The sequence below is a fragment of the Trachinotus anak genome, unplaced genomic scaffold (assembly GCF_046630095.1).
Source record: "Trachinotus anak isolate AG129_WGS33_773 ecotype Australia unplaced genomic scaffold, CSIRO_AGI_Tana_v1 ptg000018l, whole genome shotgun sequence".
NCBI classification, from domain to species: domain Eukaryota; kingdom Metazoa; phylum Chordata; class Actinopteri; order Carangiformes; family Carangidae; genus Trachinotus; species Trachinotus anak.
Window position 1 is genome coordinate 8722349 of NW_027273869.1, and position 23292 is coordinate 8745640.

Sequence of the window (23292 nt, forward strand, 5' to 3'; positions counted from 1 at the left end):
TTCAAAAAAAGATTCTTTTGGTTTGGGTGGAAACTTGAACATGATTTTATTACAGCTCCTAAGCTGCACTAAGCTACATTATTATTGCATGCAACAATATGAAAATGACTTGACTTGATATATGCAATGTTACATCAAAACCACCAAGAGGCGCTATTAATGCAATAGAAACCTTCCCTTTTAATCCTTTCTTTTCTAATGCGACACACAATGGAAACAAACTTGAGACCAGTATTTTGAGGTTTATATCATTTATCATTTATGAACATTTTATTGTTTTGAGCACACTATACGAACAACATTATCAACATTATGAAAGGCAACAGTGCACCAACAACCCATCAATGGAATCTCATTTTCTATACAAATATTACCATCAAAAAAGGATATGATTCTGATCCCATACAATTACACTTCTTACATGTTGCAAGGATACATAAATCTATTAAATTACAATAAAATTATTACAAATGGTATACAAAGATTATCATACATACATGCATATACAAAATAAAAAAAAAAACACTACACTTTGATATAGCTGCGACAGGTGAATTGGGAAAGCAAAGTTTGCTTGAGCACAATTATATATGTCTTGACTCATCATTTAGTTGTACTTTTTCATTTATTTTTTCCTGCCAATGGACTTGAAGAATATTAATATTAGGCCACAGAAAATCTTAAAGAAACCAATAAACATGTCAGAAACTCCAACAGTGTGAAAAGTCTGTTGGGAGGAAAAAAAAATGTAATTGTCAAGAAATTCCTAATCTGTGCCTCAAATTCTCACTGAGGATTTGTATGTTTTTTTTTTAAAGATTACCATAAAAAAATAGTTCTCTTGTCAACAATGTTTAAAGTAGTGCAAAGATATAGTTTCAGAAATAACACAGTTAGTTATAGCAAAAAAAAAAAAAAAAAAACACAGGGAATTTATAATCATTTCCCCACAAAACAATGACAAACTCAAAATAAGTTAATATAGACTTTGAAAGTTTCGTCTTAAACACACTGAGAAGATAGATGCACACATAAACACTGTATCACACTCGCACACACAGATAAATTGACAGAAAAACAAGTAATCCTGACGAATTTCAAACAATTTGAAATCTGTGAAATTTAGCTGTGTGGAGCCATGAAAAGCCCCATCATTGTGTTAACATGATTATGAACAACTGCTTTCATTCCGATTTCTTGCAGAGACTGAGGCAGTTTGTTCATGAAAGAGAGACTGTGAGACTTTTAAGGGGGCAGACAAAAGCTTGTCTGAAACACAGGCCACTCGTCTGGCTGCGAAATCCTTTGATTTGGGACTTTTTCTCCTGAAGTTTCTCTATTAAAGTTTGTCCCTTCCCCTCGTCCTTCCCCCACACCACTATTCCTTGGCTCTGTCTATTTCTGGGAAAGCTGTCATAGCAAAGTGAGGCAGGGAGGGAGCAAGAGACAACAAAAGCCGCCTGATTCTCTCACCCCCCCGAGGGGCCGGAGTTTCCTCTGCACAGAGCAGGGCCTCGCTCTGACACACTGACTCTTTTACCTGATGTGAAACTCTACACGAAGCGCTGAACCTCCACAGCTTTTACCACAACTAAATAATTGCTTCTGTCTCTGTTTCGTGCAAACAACCTGAGCTACATTGTTTTTTTTGTTTTTTTTTTTGTTTTGTTTTTTTTTAATTAGTTTGAATTACTGAATTGTTACTGAATGAGGTAGTAAGAGTGGATTTATTTAGGTTATGGCTTTTTATCCAAATACAAACTAGAATAACTGTAGGTAGGGAGAGAAAATAGGCACATCCTATTTGAGTCCCCAATTTTGAAGGTTGAGCAGTTCTGGACCAGATCTCGAGACCTTCTGTGGCCTGTTACTGATCACTCAAACAGTGAGCGACTTCTATAAATGATGTGTTTCTAATTAAATGGCACAGCAATTTCTCTTTGGTTCAACTGCCTCAGCTGCCGCAACTTTTACAACTGGTGAAAACCTCAAGATAAAACCACACCAACACATTCATACACACACACACATATACATACACACACACACACACATATATATATATATATATATATATATATATATATATATATACATATACATATATATATATATATATATATATATATATATATATATATATATATATACACACACACACACACACACACACACACAATGCAAACACTTAGAAAGCTGCACTGCTATAGAAAATGTGACGTAGCTCAACTCTTCATATCAAAAATTACCAAAAGTAGAACCAAAAGTGTTGATTCCTGTGAGCTGCAACACAGTGATACAAGGCTACATTCCCTTCATGGAGAAAAGAGGCGCATTTAAAACCTACAAGGTCGACGTCACATCAAGACAAAGAGTGGGAAATGCTACATTGTTAAAAGCATAAAGCTGAAAAAAAAAAAACATACAACTAAATAAGGTATGTTCTGGTCTGTTGCCAAAAAAACATTTTTACAGCCCCATTATGCAAATTAATACAAAGCAAAAAGGGAATATAGTTTGCAATTTGAACATCTTTTGCTATGTTGTGATGGTGTAAAATTTACATGGTCAAAATTTTAAAGTGGCAACGGTGGAGTGTATATGAGCCATAATGACTTTTAGTCTTTGGCATAATTTGGGGGCAATGGAACAGGTTTCCACCTTATCTTACCTCGTTTTACACATTGCTTACTTCTTTTTTTTTTAATATATATTTTATTTTATTGTATTTAGACGATGATCTAGCATCGTGAATAATAAATAAATAGTCACATTTGAAACACTGTATTGTATTATTATTACTCAGAATTTAAGTCACTACCATATAAGTATGGCCGCATTACCTCATTGCTAAACCTCCACCGTTGACCTTTAACCTGATGCTAATCACAGTCGTGCTGCCAAAATTTTTAACCCCCGGTGAGGTTTTGACCCCTGGCTCAACTCGAGCTTTCGGAGCCTCGGGGTGAGACTAAAGGCTAAGTGTGATGCGAGGCCAGGAATAGTAACTCATCTAATCAAAACCTCTTACAACTTTTAGCGAGAGGGAGAAAAAAGGTTGAGGACTGAGGTCAAATACTATCCGCAGCCCGTTCAGAAGAAACTTAACCTCGTAGAACTAAAGCCCGTTTTCTGTTATTTCCTGAAAGAGTGCATTCAAAATCATTTCACAGTATAGTCAGCTGAGGAAAACAGTATATAGAATATATACAGTATATATATATATATATATATATATATATATATATATATATATATATATATAATATTGATAATTATCCAGAAACCGTTTCTAGAGTCTACGAAAACTGTAGCTTCCTTGTGCTGAAAATTAAAGGTATGCGGTGTCAGAGGAGTTTTTAAGCCCATGCTGTACGAGCTTGTGGACAGTCAGTTACAAATTGCTACATATATACATATGATATGAGACATATCAATGTGAGGTGATGTGGGGAGGGATGTGAACCACTTGGTGATCCTCCACTGGGTCTCGCTGTGCTTTTTTCTTACTGCCGGGAAGATGCTTTGTAATGCAGAAGCCTCCTCTTCTTCACCTTGAAGAAGTCTGGAGAGGGAAAAAAAGTCAATTAGTACAACAGTTTTAAAGGAAACGTTCAATATCATCTAACATGGCAAGAATGCGAAGGAAAGGATTTCCAAAAATATTTCTTTAACCAAGATATTCCATGGACTGACCTGTGATGTTGGACTGTCTACGTTTTCCTGACCGTTGCAGCCTGTAGCATCCCCTGGTGGTCACCTCCAGGTACTCATCCCCAGACCCGGACGAGCTGCTGGACACTGGGGAACCCTCGCCTGATGAAGACGACATCCGCCTCGTGCCCTTCTGCGCCCCGACTCCGGCCCGCACCACTGGCCTCACCATGCAGCTGCGGTAAAATGCTGGCACATCCTGGCACCGGAGCTCCTCCCACTTGATGTTGGAGCCCTCTCCTGGCATGTCGGTCTGGAAATCGAAGTTCCACCGCTTGTTGGCCACCTCCACGTTCATGCAGAGCAGCCTCTGGAAGTCCTGCTGCAGCTGCTGGTGGTCCACGGGCCCGAAAAGATTCCTCCGCACCGGCCCAACCTTCAACTTCAAGGCCTCTATGCCCCCCAGGCAGGAGGGCTCTGAGTCAGATGCCATAGCTGGTCCTGTGGTTGATGTTGATGGAGAGGCCATCGCCATGTCCCTGTCACAGAACAAACACATACAGACACACACAGCATTAGAGGAAGGGCAGAGGTTGAGTGCTGGCTCTGTTGGTCCTGCAGAGTTTCAGTGAGGTGTGATCTGGGGTTTTACTTGAATGGATTACAAACACACACACATACAAGCTATTAAATACTCAAACCCCTCACACACCATCTGCCCTCTTGGGGGCCTTCGTGTTTTATGTGATGAAATACATGTGTGCCCTAACCCGCTAAGTAATTACTGCAGCTACAGGTAACTGAACCAACACCAAATAAATCTCCAACAACATTCACTGCCCTGCCGTGTCAAAGTGAACCTGATTCTCCACCTGCTCTGGTGTCTGCCAGTCAAAGGTCGACAGTATAGATCAGCAGGTCACAGAGAAAAGGCCCACGTAGACCACTTTTGAGGAATGCTCTCCACACTCCCCATCTGACACTTTAAATTAGAGTAACTGGAACCGATCTGCACTGGATTTTTGGTTTTCTACCTTGAGTTTCTGGCTTCATCATATCACAACCTGCATTATCTCTAAACACAGTCAGATAATATTTCACATGGAGGTGGATAACAACCACATCCCTTGCTGCCTCTGAGCCTCACCATTATCAGCTATGTGTAGGCACTAAAAGCAGATGATATGTTCTCTGGGACAGGCCGTAACTACTATACAGATATATGGTTCTGCTGCTGATATATACCATATACTAAACTATATAAGCTTATATCCCCAACCCTGTGCTGGTAAGATTAATTGCAATTTTGCCTTGCTAATATACATCAGAAACAGACAATATAAACTAAATAAAGTGGCTCCTGCATTTTTCTCATTCTATCTTTGGCCCTCTATGGACTGGGGCCCTGTGTCCAAAACCAGCTGCAACACCTTTCATATTTCGATTCATATTTAGCTTTAATGGTTCACTTTCCTAAACATATTTGCATGTAATCCAAAGGGGGATTATTGTAAATATCAACAATCATGCCCCAAACTTTGTCACATTCTGGGCATATTTAGTCAAAGAAAAGTAAAACATTTTTGCCAATACCCACAGCCCTGCAATGAACGGCACACATTAACACTAGATAGGTGTATTTCACCCCCATACCACAAAATCTGGTGAAACATTTAGGCTATGTATCATAATTACTTAATTAGGTTAATTAAACCGTAAGTGACTGAGTCATTTGTGGTTGCTATAAGGTCCTGGCAGTAAAAACACAAAAAGGGAAAAAAAAACATGTGCAGACAGATTTTTGGAAACACCAACATGCCACCTTATCATCGCAAGATCAGCTTGAAGACAGAAATACCGTCTTTAAAAAAAAAAAAAAACACCCCTGAGGAGGCAGAAGAGAGGAGGGGGCGGCTTCAGTTTGACACAGACAGAATATACGGCTAAGAAGGGCACTTTCACGAGTCAAACAGCTTGTAATTTTACGATGTCTGTCTGCCCATAAAAACTGTTAGAAACCATGTGTTTGAAACCACAGCAGGCGACTCATTCACACGTTTTCCTGAGTCTAATCTCTATTAATTATACATTTCACCAGCACAACGTGAGTTTCCCCGTTTAGGGTTTCCTTCGCAGCTGCTTATAACTCATTGGGACAACATTTAAAAAAAAAAAAAAAAATTGCTTTCTTTCTTTCTTTCTCTCTTTCTCTCTTTCACTAACTACTGCTCAAGTCTCCGAGTGAAAGTTGTTTGCGTCGAAAGTGAAGTGGGCGCGGTTTGCAGATCAGGTTTCCACAGTGGTCGGTGTCCCCACTTGCAGAAAAACACCGAGTAAACCCCCAAAGATTTTACCCAAATTCACCAAAAAAAAAAAAAAAAAAAAAAAAATGCATCCACCACTTCTGCATCCCGTCACTCAAACAGCCTGAGGATCTTCACTTTGTCAAAAGTTTCACGCATTTTTCTGGAGAAAAAACTTCGTGACGCAGTTGGACTCGCTGAGGATGTGGGTCAATGAGATGCGACACACAAACAGCCCACGTCGTGTCACAGCGCTTAACACACACACACACACACAATGTTCACTTAAATACTGAGAGCGGCGGTGTAAGTTCACATTTACATACTAACACCGTCTCTGAATAAAACCTGCCAACAACAGCACAGCGAGTAAAGCTTATAAAACCGGACCGAGCTTACGTTTATCCAGAGCAAATCTAAAATAATCCTTTATTTAAGCAAATAAAATACGTCAAAAAAAAAACATATTATAACCTTAAACACTGACAAGGGGGGGGGGGGTCTTTTTCCTCTTACCATCGGCGTCAACAGCCTACTTCAAAAGTGTTCAAAAGCGGAGTTTTGACGGCTCTCGTCCACAAACGTCGCGCAGTTCCTCCAGTGACAGAGCGTCCCCGACAGCGGCGTGGAAATAAACACTGTCACGTTGAGAGGTTATAGTGGCCCCGACCCACGGGAGGGCTGTTCTCGTCCCCTTATCTGCGACTTGTTTGTTATGGACTCAGAAGACAAGTGGGACGTCCTAGCGGAGCAGCCAGTCACGTGGTTCCCATCAAAACAGTCATCGCTGGAGCTCAGCCAGGAGGTAAACAGCGCCTTCGCAATTTCTTACGACAATTAAACGCACCACAGGCTGCAAGTTGCACTGCTGCAGAAGTGCGCAGAAAAGTATCCAAAACGCGCGAAAGCGGGGGGAAATGTAACATAATTGCATTGCATACTGTTATGTTATATGTTTATAAAATGCTAATGATCGTAATGAATAGTTTCTTACCCTGTGATCATGAATGATGCAGAAATCCCCTGATTTTCTCCGTGCGCTCTTGCTCCAGACCTGTTGCTCCTACTCTCCGCTGCGTCCTTGTGCTGTGCTTCTCCTTCGGAGCGACTGGAAGTAGGTCAAATATCTTGGCAGTGGCGGCCATTTCCTCTTCTCTGTAAAATGTGACACACATTCTCGTGTAGTGCTTGCATCACGTTTTGTTTGGGCGCCGCGCCCACATCCTCCAGTCACGTTGAGCTGCAACGTGAGTGAGACAGACAACTCCATTTTGACTTCTCTGCAGATTTACCACATCCCCATATGGATATTTAATTGTGAATTGATAAAAAAAAACAAAAAAAAAACACTGAAACTCATGGTCATGTGCAAAAGTTCAAGGCAGTTCAGAAAAAGGCTCCAAGCAAATAAAACAGTTTGAATGCAAAACAAGCGTGTTTATGTGTTTTACAGAAAATAAATGAATAAATAAATAATCTCAAACTTGGGCTTCATTTTCTTGGATTCTGAACAGAAAGGGACTGTATGAGAATTATTAGGTTGGGTAGGGAGGTTGAACCTTAAAAAAAGAACAACAATAATACAATGAACAATAATAATTCTGGGGCAAAAAGAAATTGGAAGACTGTCCTCTTGTCCTGATTTCTGACCTCACATGACCCCCAGTAATTTTCTAAATAAAAAAAAAAAAAAAAATAGATGTAATGATAGTTTCTGGATGATCTGCTTTTCCACTGACATCATCTTTCCAACACAAACCTCTAAATGCTGAGTTATTTTAGGTCCTCCCTTCATAACAGTCAAATGAAGGTTGTGCCCCAGTTCCCTAATGCCCTACTAATCTGTGTGTCAAGTGGCCTTTATACACTGTCATATTTGACAGTAGACAATGAGCCCTCAGCAGCATGATCCCTCACTGTTTTGTCAGCTCCCTGACCTGTATTTACAGTCGGTTTATTGTACTCCATTAAATTCCTAATCCTCCTCTTGTTGTCTACAGTGCTGTGTGTGTTTTGGTGCACCCCCCACCCGACCCCCATCCTTAATCCTGAGCTGTATGTTACAGTTGGTTATGCAGTCATTAAGCCCATTGTCTCCCCTCCACGGTCAGTGCCCTTTGAATACATTAGCATCCCTGTAAAACAACAGTCACACAGTGCAATGTGACTCAGGTCAGAAGACGACGTGCTGGGGAACTGTCACGGAGGGTCTTGTGCTTGCAAAAAAAAATGATGGGGCTCTTTTCATTCAAATGCTACTGATTCATCGTAGAATAAAGCAAACAAAGGACACAACAGAGAGCCCATTAGGAAGCTAACCCTGTACATATCCTCCAGCAGCAGGCAGTCTTCTGCAATTGTATTTGGTTTGAGTGTTAATCAATTGGAGGTGATGTGCAACAGGATGGTATTTGTCAGATCAGGAAGAGGACAATAGAAATGTAGCTTGAGAACACCTTATCAAGGGATGATGCTCATAAAATAGAGTTAATAAAATTTAATTCAAAATCAAGCAACTGCAATACAGAAAACGACTTTAAGACTTCAAGCTCTTCACTGTGATTACACCTTAACACCAGACTGAAACTTCTTAACGTGGTTGTGTCACTCTTATTAAAGAAATAGTTTGATATTCTGGGAAATAAACATATTCGCTTTTTTACCAGTTAGATGAGAAGACTGATACCACACTCGTGACTGTCATATGAAGCTGGCACTAGTAGATGGTTAGCTTAGCTTAGCATCAAGACTGGAAAAAAAAAAACAGCTAGCTTGACTCAGACCTAAGGAAAAACAAAATCTTCTTGAAAACTCACAAAAAAAAATTTTTTTTCATTTCATTTCATTATTATTTTTTTCCAAGTAATTCTGAGCAAAAAAACTGAATAAGGAAATTAAATTTATATTATATATTGTATTCTAAATTTCTTTAAACTCATTATTTACTTAGCAGTGCTGTGTCTATTATCATTCAGTCTCTACTCTATACATAGTCTAAAAGAATTTTATAATCGTTAAGATTAAGAAAAAGAGTATGCAACAAAATGAAGATGTACTGAGTGAAACGTGTCTTTAATTAATAAGATGGCAAAGTACAACATCCACAAACTATTGATAGTGCTTTTTTTTCTTTCACAGTAAATGCAACCATCTAATATCACTGACAATACAATTACTCCATCACTATGTTGTTTTCAGATTCAAATGCTGTTTGGTTTCACTCCGGATGAGACGGTGGTTTCAGAGAGCTGCGGGTCAGAGGTCATAGGCAAAACCAAAACATTAAAGCCAAGAGTTTAGTGCTGAAGGTGCTCTTTAGTAAAACACCAAGAGGATGCATGGTGCGTACCATATGGCAGTATCAGTTCTACAGGAAGTCTCTCTGGTGAAGGAGAGGCTGTGATAGAGAGAACAGGATGAAAAATAGAGGAGAGGAAGTTGTTGGTTCGCAGGTGCAGTGTGGGGCTTTCCACATCCTTCTACCCCTCAGTTGCGGAAGCAAATACTGAGAAGAGACTCACCACAGACTGTAGAGTGTTTACGTCAATCATAATTTCCTGATGTACCACAACAAATTGAGAGCAATGAGCACTAAGAGAGACTTTATGTAGAAACATGGCATGGGGAATGGCAAAGTGGTTAAGAATTACAGGACGATAGAATCAAAATTAAAGCACTTAAAAGTAAAGAAAAAAGAAAGTGTGTAACATCACTCAGGCAAGCTTTCGGAGCTGGCTGCTAAATGCTGGTTTGAGAGATGAATCGCCTCTCGTGCGCTGATTTATGTCCACAAGCTGCAAAGATGAGTTATAACCTCAAAGCAGCTCATCCATATTTGCTGACATGCACATGCAAATATTCATACAGCAGATAGAGATCTAACCCAAAACAAGTTTGCACAACAGTAGTGACAGATACCTGTAGACTACAACCGTGCAGGCAGCACATTATGAACAGCAAGTGCATAGGTTTGGTCTCAACATTAGTAGAGACAAAACAACCCCACTACCCCGCCAAAACAAAGAGGACTTTTTAATGCTGTCATCTGTATGCATCTAAATAAAACTATACACAGTAATAGATCAAAGACTAGAAGTAAACTTAAGAAAATTACTTGCTAGTGGAAAATAAAATATTCCATTGTAACATATATTCCTATCCTGGATAACAATATCTTTGCATCCAGGATAGGAATTTCACCATTATAGGGCCATTTGGCCTTCGGTGTCACAAAGAATTTTAGGGCACAAAAGCCATTGAGTGATTTTCTGCCTACAAATAAATAACTTGACTTTGTGAAAATATCACAATGACATGAATAAATTCTTCACTTTTTTATATAAATAAAAAAGACATGTTTTAAGGTGAAGTCCGTTAGAATGTAACAATTACATTAATAATGTATCAATTTACCAGGATCTATAGATATATTTCATTTTAGAGAAACTTTCAGCAGCTGAATCAGTTGTCAGTTGTGATGAAGCCTCCAGGAGGACACATCAGAATGAGCTAATATGACTTCACTTCAAACGTAGTGTGAATCAGATCACTCAAATATTGGTAGGGACAATTGTGTCCTCCCAAAATATAGGTAGGGACGTGTCCCTAGCATCCATATGAACGGTACTGATGAACAGCAACCGTCTGGAAAACGAACTGATCTCAGTAAACATGGATTTGGAGAATTACAGGTTACACAAATTAAAACTGAGCAGAAGAAGTTTTGTCTTTGTGAGGGTTTGTGATGTTTAAGCTTTACCTCTCGACACATGGCAGCTGTTTATCCCTTTTTCTCATCACTAAACAAAAATGATCCCAGGGGTGCAAACTAAATTTGGAACTTTGTACTTTGCGAGAGGAGGTGGGGGAGCACTGATAATACACAGAGGAGTTAAAAAGGCAGTGAACCCAAAAGTGACGTTACAAGCGCACACAAGCGCTCTGTAAGCGGGAGGTGTTTCCACGGGTGCGTTAGCCCAGCTGTGGAGGCCACAGGTGGGGTTGTGGGGGAGGACGGAGGAGTGAGCTGTGCTCTGATTTCATATGTGTATGTGTGTAAGAGAGAGAAAGAGAGAGAGAGAGAGAGAGAGTGTGTGTGTGTGTGTGTGTGTGTGTGTTGTTCGGAGTGGGTCTGCTGAAATTTGGGGTGCATGGAGAGCGAGGCTGCTCGCTGGCAGCTGGATATTGTCAGGGGTTCACCAGGGGAGCTTGCTTGTCAGGGTGAACAGGTTTAAGATGAAATGTGCCCAAGGAGACCCTGACTCACTGTTTGCTTTGGGGGAGGGGGGGGTCCTCAGGGGCTTGCCTTGGGAGGGCGGGGGGCTGCTGGTGTAACATACAGATTTATTTTCTTTTAGCAGTGGTGGCCTGTATAGGTATTCAAGTGCGTGTGTATTCCCTTTGTGCATTTATCTGCAGATTTAAAGCACTTCTTGTTCTTCTCAGAGCAGCCTGTGGTTTGAGGTGATAACATCTTGTGCTTTCAAATATTGTTTTTGCAGAGTGTGTTTGTGGGCGTGGGGAGAGGAGGAGGGGAGGGGATTGAAGGGGCGGTGCGAGGTGAGTGTAAATTGATCCTTTGTTTTTGTCCCTGAATATGTGTCTGAGCGGGCCGTGTGTCGGTCCCACCGGAGCGACTTTGAGGCGAGTTCAATGTCAAAGCAAGAGACAAAGTCACAGCAAAGATCAGTTTCGTGTTTCTTTTAGACAAAAAAAGAAACATTTCCCCCCACAGATTGTTTAAAATGCTGCTTCTAAATGAAACCTTACCCCCCACAGATAATATATATGTTTATTTTCACTGCAACATAATGCAAGCAATGGCAGGAATGATACTAATGAACTTAACTCTCTGAAAAATATACTGTATGTGCCATTCAGGACCTTCAGCGGGGCCGTCTGTTTCTGCTCCGTACAGCTGAGGTGAAAAGGTGGCGCACTTCAGCTGATGTGTTTTCGTCCTTATCTACATCTGGAGAACATCTGGTTTACATCTGGCCCCGGCTGTGTAGTGTTGGGCTGTGCTTGAGCGTGACAATATGTGTATTGGTGTGAGAGAGGGAGGGAAAGAGAAGGGGAGGGCATGGAATATATTTGTGAGCTTGGAGGTGAGTGCGTGACTGCCCGGCAGAGGGGATAAATGAATGAGGGAGCAAGAATTACTGTGCTGAAGAGAGAGAGAGAGAGAGAGAGAGAGAGAGAGAGAGGAGTGTATGTGCGTGTGACTGTGTGTCACCTGGTCTGTAGCCAGTTATGTTAATGTTCTTGCCATAAATTGTAAGAATGCAGAGCAGAAATCTTCATGTATATTATTAAACTGGCTGTTTACAGGGGAAATCAGATATTTCATGCAATCAGTTCAGCACCTGCGACCATCAGATGGGAGATCTGCACGCACGCCTGGCAGTCAGCCTTATCTGTCACGTCTGGTGTCACTGAATGAAGTGCAGAATGTGTCACAAAAAGCCAAAGCATGACTCTGATCTGGAAGATACCAGCTTTTCACCCGGCCACAGTGATGTGCCTTTTGCTAAATCTGGATACAGCACGCAGTGAGGGTACATCCAGATGTAGAGAGGGAAGGTGAGGGAGGAGGATAGAGATGGCAGAAGAGAGGAGCTGGTATTTGGAGTCCCTGTGCTGGGGGCCAGTGGCGTGGTAACAGGGCCAGCTGGGCTCCGGTACAGTTTCCAAGGTATGCAGCAGTTTGTCTGACTGCACGAACCTGTCAAGAGAAAGACATAAAACATGTCATCTGTCCTTCTGATAAAAGGTTTCTTTGTCTATTTAAGTTAGAAATGTGATTATTTCACCTTGGAGAACCAGTGGCTCTCACTAAGCAGTCAAATGGAAAAAAATAAGAAGTTCAGTGCCCTGTAGCCATGTGACACCAGTAAGCTGCACACAACACGTGCATGTTTACCAGCCCGGCCAGTATGTAATGTGAAGGATACCACAGGGATGACTAAAGCTCCACACCGAACACTGTTGAGTTGTCCCTAGGTGGAGTCCCCGCTTCTGTTTTAAAAGCCAAAAGTATTTGGCTTTTTACCACTTTTATTTCCCCTTAAGGGATTTAATTCCCCTTAACTCTCCAAACTCCAAAGACTAACTGTTCAGTACTGCATTAGTATACAGTCACCCATTGCTCACTCACTGATTTTCCTCTCCACCTGTGTTAAAAAGCTACTAAAACTACACTGGTAAAGCCACACCCCTCATTATCAGTAAATGTTGTTTTTGAGTTGATCCCAGTTTCACAAGTCTAAACACAGCGAGGCTGTGAAGGAGGTGTAGTGAGGAGATCGGTTTTCGTGTTTTGTTTGTGATGACATTTAACGTTCCTGACAACCTCTGTAGTCTCATTTAGCCACTCGCTGCCAGCTGACATGCAAAAGCTTAAAAAAAAATCATGAATGGAGTATTTCCTGATATATTTTGGGTGTGAGGTCAAAGTTTATTTTATCATTTACGGTGTCCATATTTTTGACCATAGGTTCCCAACTTTTTGGGCTTGTGACACCTTAATATCAAGCCACTTGCAACACTTTGTCACAAGCTGCATTAGTTGTGAACAGATTCAAGATCTTTTATTTCATTAGGCCCTAAACTATCCAGTTATTCATTAGAAAAATGCTGCAGATTAGAGAGAAATGTGAAAAAATGATATAGATACAATGGTCATTTTTCAGTATTTACTATCATCTAATCAGCTCACAAACCTCCAGATTTGTTTTCCTGCATTGGGAACCACTGCTAAAGACTCTCTGCTGCCCATATCTAAACAGGACTTTATTTGGGCAAAGGAAGCAAATCTCTGAGGTCTGAGTTTGGTGTGACCCAGTTATGCTTTCGGCCAGTGTATTTTACCTCCAAATCTTGCTGGTGTGGCTTAAAAAATAATATCTTTGGCATGAATATCTCCAATGATTTTAAGGAGTGAGTTATCTTATTTCCGCAGTATGATTTGTTTTACCACAATCCAGTGTGTGGATCTGGGTCACAGGACAAGGAGGAGAGTGTCCATCTCTAATGAGACCCCTTGAGAGAAGAGATGCAGTTCTTTCATATCTGGATAAGATTCCTAGGAGCTATGATGTGGAACAGTGAGCCTTGAGTGGCCAGTGCTAGCGTGAGCTGGAGAGGCAGAGGGAATGCCCGGCTTCTTTTGGCCTGGAATAAAGTCTCAGTTCTACCTGGCAGAGCCTCCTCAGCTCTTCGCTGACTGCGGAAAAAAAAAAAAAAAAAAAAAAAAAACTGAACCATGTTGTATCTTGAAGAGATGTGCGTGACCATGTAGGTGCATACCATTCCAGTTGCTGGAGCATGTGCGTCCGTGTGTCGTTTTCATTCTTCGTGGTTTAAAAATCATGCATGAAAGCAGCAGTGACAGCGAGGGAGCAAATATTTGTGTGTGAAAGTGTGTATGAGTATGCAGGAGTGAGACAGGAAGCACCTAGGCGCCCCACTCCAAGCCACAAAGTAGTGTATTGACTAAAAAGAGTCAGAGCAGGGGAAAGTGGCTCGCTGCAGTATGTTTTTATGTGTATATATGTGTGTGTGTATCTAAAACTCAACAGTTAACCTTAACAGCCCGCCGATGTGAATACACGTGTGAAATTTAGCTTGTATGAATACATTTACACTATTTGTGTGGCGATGTGGTGAACTTCCTCCTCGGGGGGCCCACAGAGGAAACTCATGATGATTTTGCTTGCTGCATCAATGTGATACACAGCTGAAACAGCTCTATTTTGAAGTGGGTAGGCATCTGTAAAGTGAGCTTAAAATCTCTCTTACCTCCGTGTTTACTCCCAGAGAAAGAACCTTAAGTGGCGACAGTGAAAAGAGTGAGAATTGTTCATTTGTTAGCGTCTGTGATATCATGAGCTCATTTACAGCTTTAGGCTCTTTTCTGGTGACAGTCACATGCCTCATGATATAACACAGGGTCATGGGTTCCCCTCAGGCTCCACCTGGGGGATGCTGGAGCAAAGAGGGTCATTCCTCTGCAGCAGCTTAATCCCATGTTTTTGATGTGAGTGCTCGGCCTCAGCTTGTGACCTGTGTTCACGTACATGAAAGTACAACAGAAATACGGCTTTTAGTGTCTGCAGGGAACACTGATGTAACAGTGACTTTTCAGTCTCTTAATCTGGTGATTGAGATTGAGTTTGTTGTCTGTAAACTTTACAGGACAAAAAGCCCGTTATCAACACTATCATTGGGACATATCGCGTCTTATGCAGGCAAAAATAACAAAAGCACCTCACAGCACACGGTGTAGAGGGGTTGAAAATTGTTGGCATACTTCTGAGGACGTCTCAGTGCGCTGGCTCTTCACTGTGTAGTGCCATCTGGCGTTTTGTAAAAGCTACAGCTTCATGCTCCAATCAGAATATATCAAGTCACAAAATGTCAGCTCTGGACAGGAGCCTCAACTCTGGGAGGCGCTGCAGCTCCCTCTGCTGGTGTTAAAGCGCCTCACTGCCAGAGAGTAGGAGGTGTAATGAGGTAAAAGCCGTTGACAAATATAACCATGTCTCAAATCAGGTAAAATGCTTTACGTTTTTGGGTTTTAACCATGCAGTACTCTGGTAATCTGGTGGGTGAGGTTTATGGGAGGGCCCCATACTGACAGTGTCACACAGGGAGGTTTGTTAGTGTGTGTCTCCTGTCAGGATGAACAGACTCAGCCACACCCTCTGAGTAATCAAAACACAATAAATACTGAATGTATATCCGCCCTCTCAGCAGTTTAAAATGATACTCCTGCACCACGCTCCTATTAAGTTGAACGTGCAAGAGACAGAAGAAGGGTCAAAGTCGATGCAGCACATGCAGAGATATTCAGATTTTTTAGGCCCCAGAGTGGGTCAATTTGAAAAAAAAAAGCCTCCTGTATTTCCCATAATGCAACTTGTAACTATCTCATTGTTGGATCCTCCCTGCAAACACCAACATCTTTCAAACTTCAGACACCCAACTCACAAGACAGAGATTCTGTTTAAAAAAAATGTATGAAGCACAAGCTGAGCAACCCCCTGATGACATCACTGTGACATCACAAAAGTTTATTTCTTACACCTGTCAAAGATCTTCCAGAGCCTCAGCAGTCAGTACACACCCGTATTCACAGACTGAGTACTTATACCCATGACCAGTAAACTGAGTTTGAATTTTACCGTCATTCTACCGTCACAGTTTAAAGTGAAGTTATGCGATAAAATGAACTAAAACTATAGCTCCTTATCTTGTTCTGAGAGGCAGGGAGAAAATTAAAAAAAGTAAAAGACATCATTACAATGACAAGCGTCACCATAAAGGGAAATGATGTTGTTAATCTCTTAAAGATATTGCTCACAAAAATACATATGTTTCACGTCAGTAGTTCCCAGTGCAGTGATGGAAAGTTACTGAAGGACAAATTTAGAGATACTTGGATATTTTTTTCCTTTTTAAACTACTTTATACTTTTACTCCACTACATTTATCTGAGAGCTCGAGTTACTTTTCAAAATTGCATTTCTAATTAAAAAAATAAAAAATAAAAATGATGAGCTCATAACATACAATACATGTTAATAATTAAACCAGTTATTTTTGTGTTGTGACCCCTTTACAAAAAACAGAGCAACAATTAGAGAAGGAAGAGCAATTCCTTCTCTAAACTTCTCATTAAAATAATTGAACCACGTCCTAAAAGGATAAAGTATCCAATATTTCACAAATGTCCAAATACTAAACACAAATTTGTGTAGCAGAATTCTGTTTTCTCTTCTTTCCTGCTGGATTAATCATCTTTTGACCACTCAGATTTATCTTGGGACCCCTTGGCTGGGAAATACTGGACTAATATTTCAATGTATATAAAGTGGTTGAAACTAACTCCACCCTGAGCAGCAATAGTAAAACGCTGCTTACACATTAATACATCAGTATCAACAATCTAATAATGACATATGTAATAATATATATAATAATAAATTATAGCACCATATCAGTCACAGCGGCATTTTTCTCTTCACTGAGGACTTTTACCTTTTATATTTCAGTTCAGTTTTTTTACATGATGAAACTTACTGAAGCCATTTTTAACGTGAACCTTTATAAGGTGGGCAACATGACTGTGGTTTTCCATCCATCCACGGGGTCTAACAGCCAATTTGGCCTGAAGCAGTAATAAAAAAACATGTGCCACTGATTTTCCCTGCTGGCACTGACCAACTGAACAGCTGAGCGCTGATAGTAACGATGTTAACGTCAATGCACTGTGGCTAAAATCCATGAATACTCCACCCTGTATCCATCCTGCTCTGCTTTCACAAACAAAACGGCACTGCCCTGTTTTACTTTACTGTTTGTCTTGACATCTGTTCTCAGTTGCTATTCTGTCCACTGGCACACACTCCCACGCCTCTGCGCTCGCAGAGATTGCGTGATCTCTCGTCCCCAGGTTATGTCACATTCCAGGGAACATGTTGGGACAGGGAGCTCACCTGAAACTGTGGAGAAAATAATCACATGCACCCTCCTTTCATTCAGCAGCACCTACAGAGGAATGTCGAGTTTGCACTTCAGTTGAGGGATGACGGGATTCTTAGAAAAGTTCTGCCAGTCCTTGAGCTGAGAAACCCTTTAAGAGCTTGTTAAACTGAAGTTGCTTTTCTCTCTTCTTTCTTCAAGGCTTCAGACTTAGGATGAATAATATTTTTTAGCCAACAGTGCTGATCACACAGAAGCATTTTCTCAAATCTCTCATTCACACATTTATTTTCATATTTCCTGTTACATCTCACTCACTGTTTTCTATTCTCTCTTTTATTTGCTCCTCAACTGCCAGTTTTAGCCTCTCTCCACCCTCTCTCGCTCTCTCTCTCTCTCTCTCTCTTTCTCTCTCTCTCTCTCTGTCTCTCCCTCTGTGTCACTGTATGTCGATTAACCAGTCATGGCAGTGACATGTGGAATTTTTCATTACCTCGCCCCGGGGGCACCATGTTGTCCGTGCCTGTGTATCGTGCTGCTTTTTTTTTTTTTTTTCCCCACTCCTGCCTCCTCTCTCCCTCTCTCCTAAACACACACACACACACACACACATTCTCTCTCTGTGGTATTATTCAGTCAGAGTCAGCCACTGGTGAGCTGTGATTTGTTGTTTGTTGTCCAGCCAGCTGTATGGGGCAGTAGTAGCTGTCAGTGACTGATCTGCTCCCCATGGCCTGTCATCCCTCCGGCTCTGGCTCCTACACTGTGGTGCTCATCCCGCTCAGGACCAGCCTCTACAGCCTGGACGCACTTCGCTTCTACCTATGGGTGAGGAGGGAGATGATGGTGTGTGTGTGGTGTAGTATGAGCGTGGTTTTGATCATAATCAGTTACATCTCATTGCGCCTTTCTTGTGTGTGTGTGTATATGAGTGTGTTTCTACTGAGTTGGTGATGCTTATCAGCTGCCGTGCATACTCATGTGTGTCTGGTTTCAGCACAGTTTTTTTTGTTTTTTTTACAAAATTTAGGCAAAATTAGGCTGTTTGACACTTTTGGCCCGCGTATATTTACATGACCTTTTCTCCTCCTCTGGAATGTGGGATGTCTGTTATGAGCAGATCCTGTTTTTCAAAACTTTTATGTTTCGATTTGAACTGATACTAAAAGAAACACAAAAACAGTTGCGAAAGAGAGGTCTGTGTCACTTGAGGTTCATGTAGCACATTTTTCTGTGAGAGATTTGTGCTAAATGGCAACATTCAAAGCAATTCAATACATGTACTCACTGTAAGTACAAGCAAGTACAAGCCAGTAGGGAAGACGTGCCAAAGTGCACTTACAGCAGAAACACGGAGCCGTAGTGTGAGTTGATCGGGGCTGAAGCTGCTGATTATCGATTGATCTGCTGATTATTTCCTCCGTCAATTGTGTATAAAATATCAGAAACCAATGAAAATGTCAGTTTCCCAGAGTCCAAGGTGACTCCTTCAAATGTCATTTTTTTTCTTTATTTAAGCAAAGAACCTTCACATTGGAGCAAATGTTTGCCTAAAAATGATCTAAATAATTAATTGATTACCAAAAGGTTGTCGATTAATTCTCTGTGGATTGATGAATTAATTAATCAACTCACTGTTGCAACTCTTGTCATGAAATATAGGATCTAACTCGGAAATCTTTTCCCACACTGTTTAATTTGGGGTTTTTACTCTTTTTTTTTTTTTTTTACACTGCTTCAAAGCCCTCTCCACACTGTGAGGAATACAGCCCTGCCAGGGAAATCCTCAATTATGGATTTAGTCACTTTTTGTCGGCCTAAAAGTGATCACATTTAAATATATCAATCTATATAAATTATTCATATGATTCCAATGGAAGTAAATGTTTCATGCTGTTTAACTGAAAGACACGTCGGGTCATTCTGTTTTCACTCAGGTTTTCCATCATGTGTGCGTGTTGTTTTGGAGGTAGCATGGCTGCAGTCGTCCCGTTGACACATTCCCACATGTCAGGTCTGCTCCTCACAGCTTCCTGTTAAAGGCTCAATATAACCAGGTTTCCTCTGACTGTAAATCTGTGATCATAAAAAGTAGCTGTCAAACAGTAACTAAGGAACACAAACAGTAATATATGTTAGATTATTTTACAGCGGATAAACGGCGATAAGGTTAACACAGGAAACTGAACTTATGTGCGCGATGCATGAAATGCATCTAATATTAATCCTAGTGATGTCATGATGTCATGAGTTTCTAATGTCATCCTGAGCTAGCTCGTTGCTGATTGGCCTTCAACAAAGTGATCGTGATGTCCTGACCTCATGATGCCACAGGTGGATTATCACCAGCACATATTATGATTCCCTGGCTGCTGTAGCAGTGTTATTTCTGTTTGAGCCTATTTAAAGAGCATGACATCCAGCTGGGTGCATTCAATAGAACTAAAGGCCTCCTGCTGCTCTGTAGATTGGCTCCGCTGATAGACAAAGCCTTGGGGCCTCTGGAAGACAACAGGCAGCACTCTGCCAGTCAGGTTGCTTTACGTCAGGCTGCTGGCCAGGTTGTTGGTGGTCAGAATTGTTAGTCAAACATACACGTACTTAATGAAACTGGGTATATCATCAGTCTTAACATTTCTGATTATTTTTCAGGGAGTTTTGCCTCTTTAGATAGTAGAGAGTGGAAATATGACAGGAAGAGAAGGATGCGACAGGGGACGATGTGCAGCAACAGTTTTTCAATTATTTTTGTAATCATCCAACATTTCTCCCAATCCAGTTGAGTTTGGAGGTTACAGGACACAGTCAAGGTTTTTGTGCCTGATGTAGCTGTGTTCCTCTTGTTTCAGATTAAGCGCCTGAAGGATCTAGAGAGGGAGAAGGACGCTCTGTGGTCTGGTCTGGAGATTGTAGAGAAGGCTCGCCTCTGGTACCTCCAGCGGCTGGAGGAGAACCGGGTCCGGCAGAAAAACATGGAGAGCACAAGTGGGGCAGGCTCCTGCCAGGGAGGAGCAGCTGAGGTACAGAGCGTTGCTGGGGATTAGAGCCTCATGGACTTTACTGACCTTAATGCCATCAGTATCAACAAACAGATGGACACACGTGCAGCCACTGACTGTCACTTACAGGGTTTTTGAGTAAAAAGAGTAAATCAAAGCTCTTCAACAAACGTTCAACGCCACACTGATGCTATGCTGCATATTATATGGCACTGTGAGAGAATCCAGAGGCAGCATCAGGAGTTATCTTTGAGACCAATGACAAGTCAAATGCCCATCAGTAAGATTTTTGGAGGAAATATGGGTGACGATTGTTCACCTGAGATAAAGTCATCGAGTCAGACTGGGGTTGACAGTTGCATTGGATGAAAGAGACAGTTTTGTCACTAGATCTGGAAATAGGTGTGAATGAGGGCATTTCACTTGCCAAAATAACCCACGATTAGAAATTCTAAGACTTCATCCTTTTAAAAAGCAGCACCTGAATATCATCTTCTCATGGATATCTCTAGATAAAACTCTGAGCTGACTATGGTGGCGTTCCTGACTCTTGCCTCTCTCCAGGCTCGGTCCTGTCTCCTCAGGTCTCGTATCCAGCGGGTGAACGGCTGTCTGGGCTCTGTGATGGCTGAGCCCAATGTCATGAGCAGCAGCAACCCCTCTCTGCCTGAAACAGTGGCAGACAGTGACCTCCGGTGGTACAACTCAGTACTGACTCAGGTAAGGTATTGCGATTTGAAAGGCTTCAAGATACATAATTCCTATTTTGTATTCATTTCTAATATCATAGTTATATTATGGTGCATGCTTCAACTGATTAGCCTATTTGCGTGTGTGTGTGTTATATGGCCTTGGATGTCTCGGTTTATCTTTCCGTCTTCAACAGGAGTTGGGGGATAAAAATCGTCAGATCTCCATGTTAGAGCTGGAAAAAGATGCTCTCCTTGAACAGCTTGACGAACTGCAGGCCCACTGACTGCCAACACATGCTGCACTGCAAACCTACATTTCGCTGAATGTCTCACAGTTTATTACCTTCTAACTTCTTGTAAATATGTATTTAAGTGAATAAATTACAGTTAATGAAGCATTACGTCCTTCTGTGTTCTTCCTGTTCCGTGAACCAGTTTTTCTGAAGGGCTGTTGCTGCCGAATACCTTGACTAACGTGTCAGTCATAAGTGACTTTATAAAAGCCAAGCCCTGCTGTCATTTTTGCAACATGAGGTAACTTAATACAATAATTGACACTCATAATTATTGGGAGTTGTTTCCAATTGTTACCAAGAGGCTAAAATTGTAACCAGTTTCTGCACTAGTTGTTTAATATATGAAGGAGGCAAATGAGTTAGACAAAATAAGATGAATACTTTAGTTGGTGTAAAGTAACCAAGTACATTTACTCAAGTACTGTACTGCAGAATTTCGAGGTATTTGTACTCTACTTGAGTTTTTTTTCCACTTTACACTTCTACTCTACAAAAGTTCATGAGGAAATATACATTTATAAAAATGTAGGCTACTTTTTACTTTTTTCACAGCTGTAGTTACTTTTCATATTAAAAGTTTAAATACAAGATATATGATTTGTTTATCAAATATGATTTATTTTTTATAAACTAAACTAAAATTAGCTTCACCTTAATCAACTACAAAATTAAAGTACTGCTCACATATTAATGTATCAACAATAATGATGCAGTAATACAATATAAAACACTGATGGGGACCATTCTGTGTAATGAGTACTTTTGCTTTCGATACTTTGCGTACATTTAGTTGGCAATACTGACGTACTTTTGTTTTTTCTTTTTTCCTCTTTCCTCATCTGGTGTATTTCATACTTTGGATTTTTCTCTCAAATTCAATGTAACACTGTCATCAACATGCCAAAGATTAAAATCACTATTGTGTGGTGTCTGCTGCCAATGCTGAGTTGCAAATTGACATTATTTATTCTTAAAAAAAACAAAACAAAAAAAAAAACAGTTAAATCCTAAATGGAGTATGTGGTGATAAGCATTTTAGCACTGATGCATAAATGGGACGTTTGCTTTTAAGTTAAATCTCGGAGACCTCAGTGTTTGAGCTTTTCTGCAGCAAACAGAGGAAGACCCAGCATCACAGTCGTGTAATGCCCAGTTCCTCCGTTTCCGTCTCTGCATGAGGGCTCTCTGTCTCGACACGTAGTAGCAACCTTTCCCGGTGGTCCCGCACTGATCTTACTTCATCTGATAAACTTTATCTAGCCCAGTCATCATGCATTTTTGCAGGAATTTTTCTCTCTCCTGTACTGCACAAATAGGTAGCCTTGCACAGAGAGGAAAACATCAGCAGGCTTAATATAGAACCCAAATCTCTTGCATGTAGAAAACACGTGTGTGACACCCACAGAGGTGTTGAACGTTTTAGAGTTCCACTTCAAAACCAATCTTTACTCCATTTTGCTTGATAATTTTTGCTTTTGACTTGTTTTCATTTTTCATCCTCCATATCCTAAATCAGGACCTTTTTTATGTGACTGTTCTTACAAAGTGATGTTGCTGTCATTGTCCACAAGTGTGTGTTTACTCAGGGGGCCCATGGTGGCCCTGTGTCTCTGCCTGCCTGTTTGGAGGAGATGTTGTTGTTAGCTTGAGCTTCAGTACCAGGCTATAAACTTCCAGTCCTTATGGGAGAGGGTAAACAGAATGGAGAGAGGACAGCGTGCAGTATGAGGGCGCTTTGTTGTATCTGTTGCTGTGTGTGTTTTTCTGGGGCAAATGTTGTAAAAGATTCGCGAAACTGATAGTGCTGGAGGGTTAACACATGTGAAGTAATTCCGGAGATAAATTGGAATTAAACTGCAAAATG

The 23292-nt window shown here is 41.0% G+C and overlaps 2 protein-coding genes across 5 annotated transcripts; one reads left to right on the plus strand and one right to left on the minus strand.

Annotated features, from left to right (window-relative positions):
* Positions 1 to 234: 234 nt before the first annotated feature.
* cdkn1d (cyclin-dependent kinase inhibitor 1D) lies at positions 235 to 7111 on the minus strand. 2 transcript variants are annotated; one of them, XM_071501541.1, is made up of 3 exons: positions 6952 to 7111; positions 3697 to 4193; positions 235 to 3565 (listed from the first exon to the last, which is right to left on the minus strand). In XM_071501541.1, the coding sequence occupies exons 1-3, from the start codon at positions 6960 to 6962 to the stop codon at positions 3507 to 3509; spliced, it is 567 nt and encodes a 188-aa protein (XP_071357642.1). In that variant the 5' UTR covers positions 6963 to 7111; the 3' UTR covers positions 235 to 3506. The 2 variants fall into 2 exon arrangements, with proteins under 2 accessions (XP_071357642.1, XP_071357643.1); XM_071501542.1 differs by lacking the exon at positions 6952 to 7111 and adding an exon at positions 6474 to 6650.
* Positions 6627 to 21533, plus strand: LOC139634853 (suppressor APC domain-containing protein 1-like). 3 transcript variants are annotated; one of them, XM_071501543.1, is made up of 5 exons: positions 6627 to 6762; positions 18124 to 18269; positions 20291 to 20461; positions 21005 to 21160; positions 21327 to 21533. In XM_071501543.1, the coding sequence occupies exons 2-5, from the start codon at positions 18171 to 18173 to the stop codon at positions 21414 to 21416; spliced, it is 516 nt and encodes a 171-aa protein (XP_071357644.1). In that variant the 5' UTR covers positions 6627 to 6762; positions 18124 to 18170; the 3' UTR covers positions 21417 to 21533. The 3 variants fall into 3 exon arrangements, with proteins under 3 accessions (XP_071357644.1, XP_071357646.1, XP_071357645.1); XM_071501544.1 differs by lacking the exon at positions 6627 to 6762 and adding an exon at positions 6976 to 7071; XM_071501545.1 differs by lacking the exon at positions 18124 to 18269.
* Positions 21534 to 23292: the final 1759 nt, after the last annotated feature.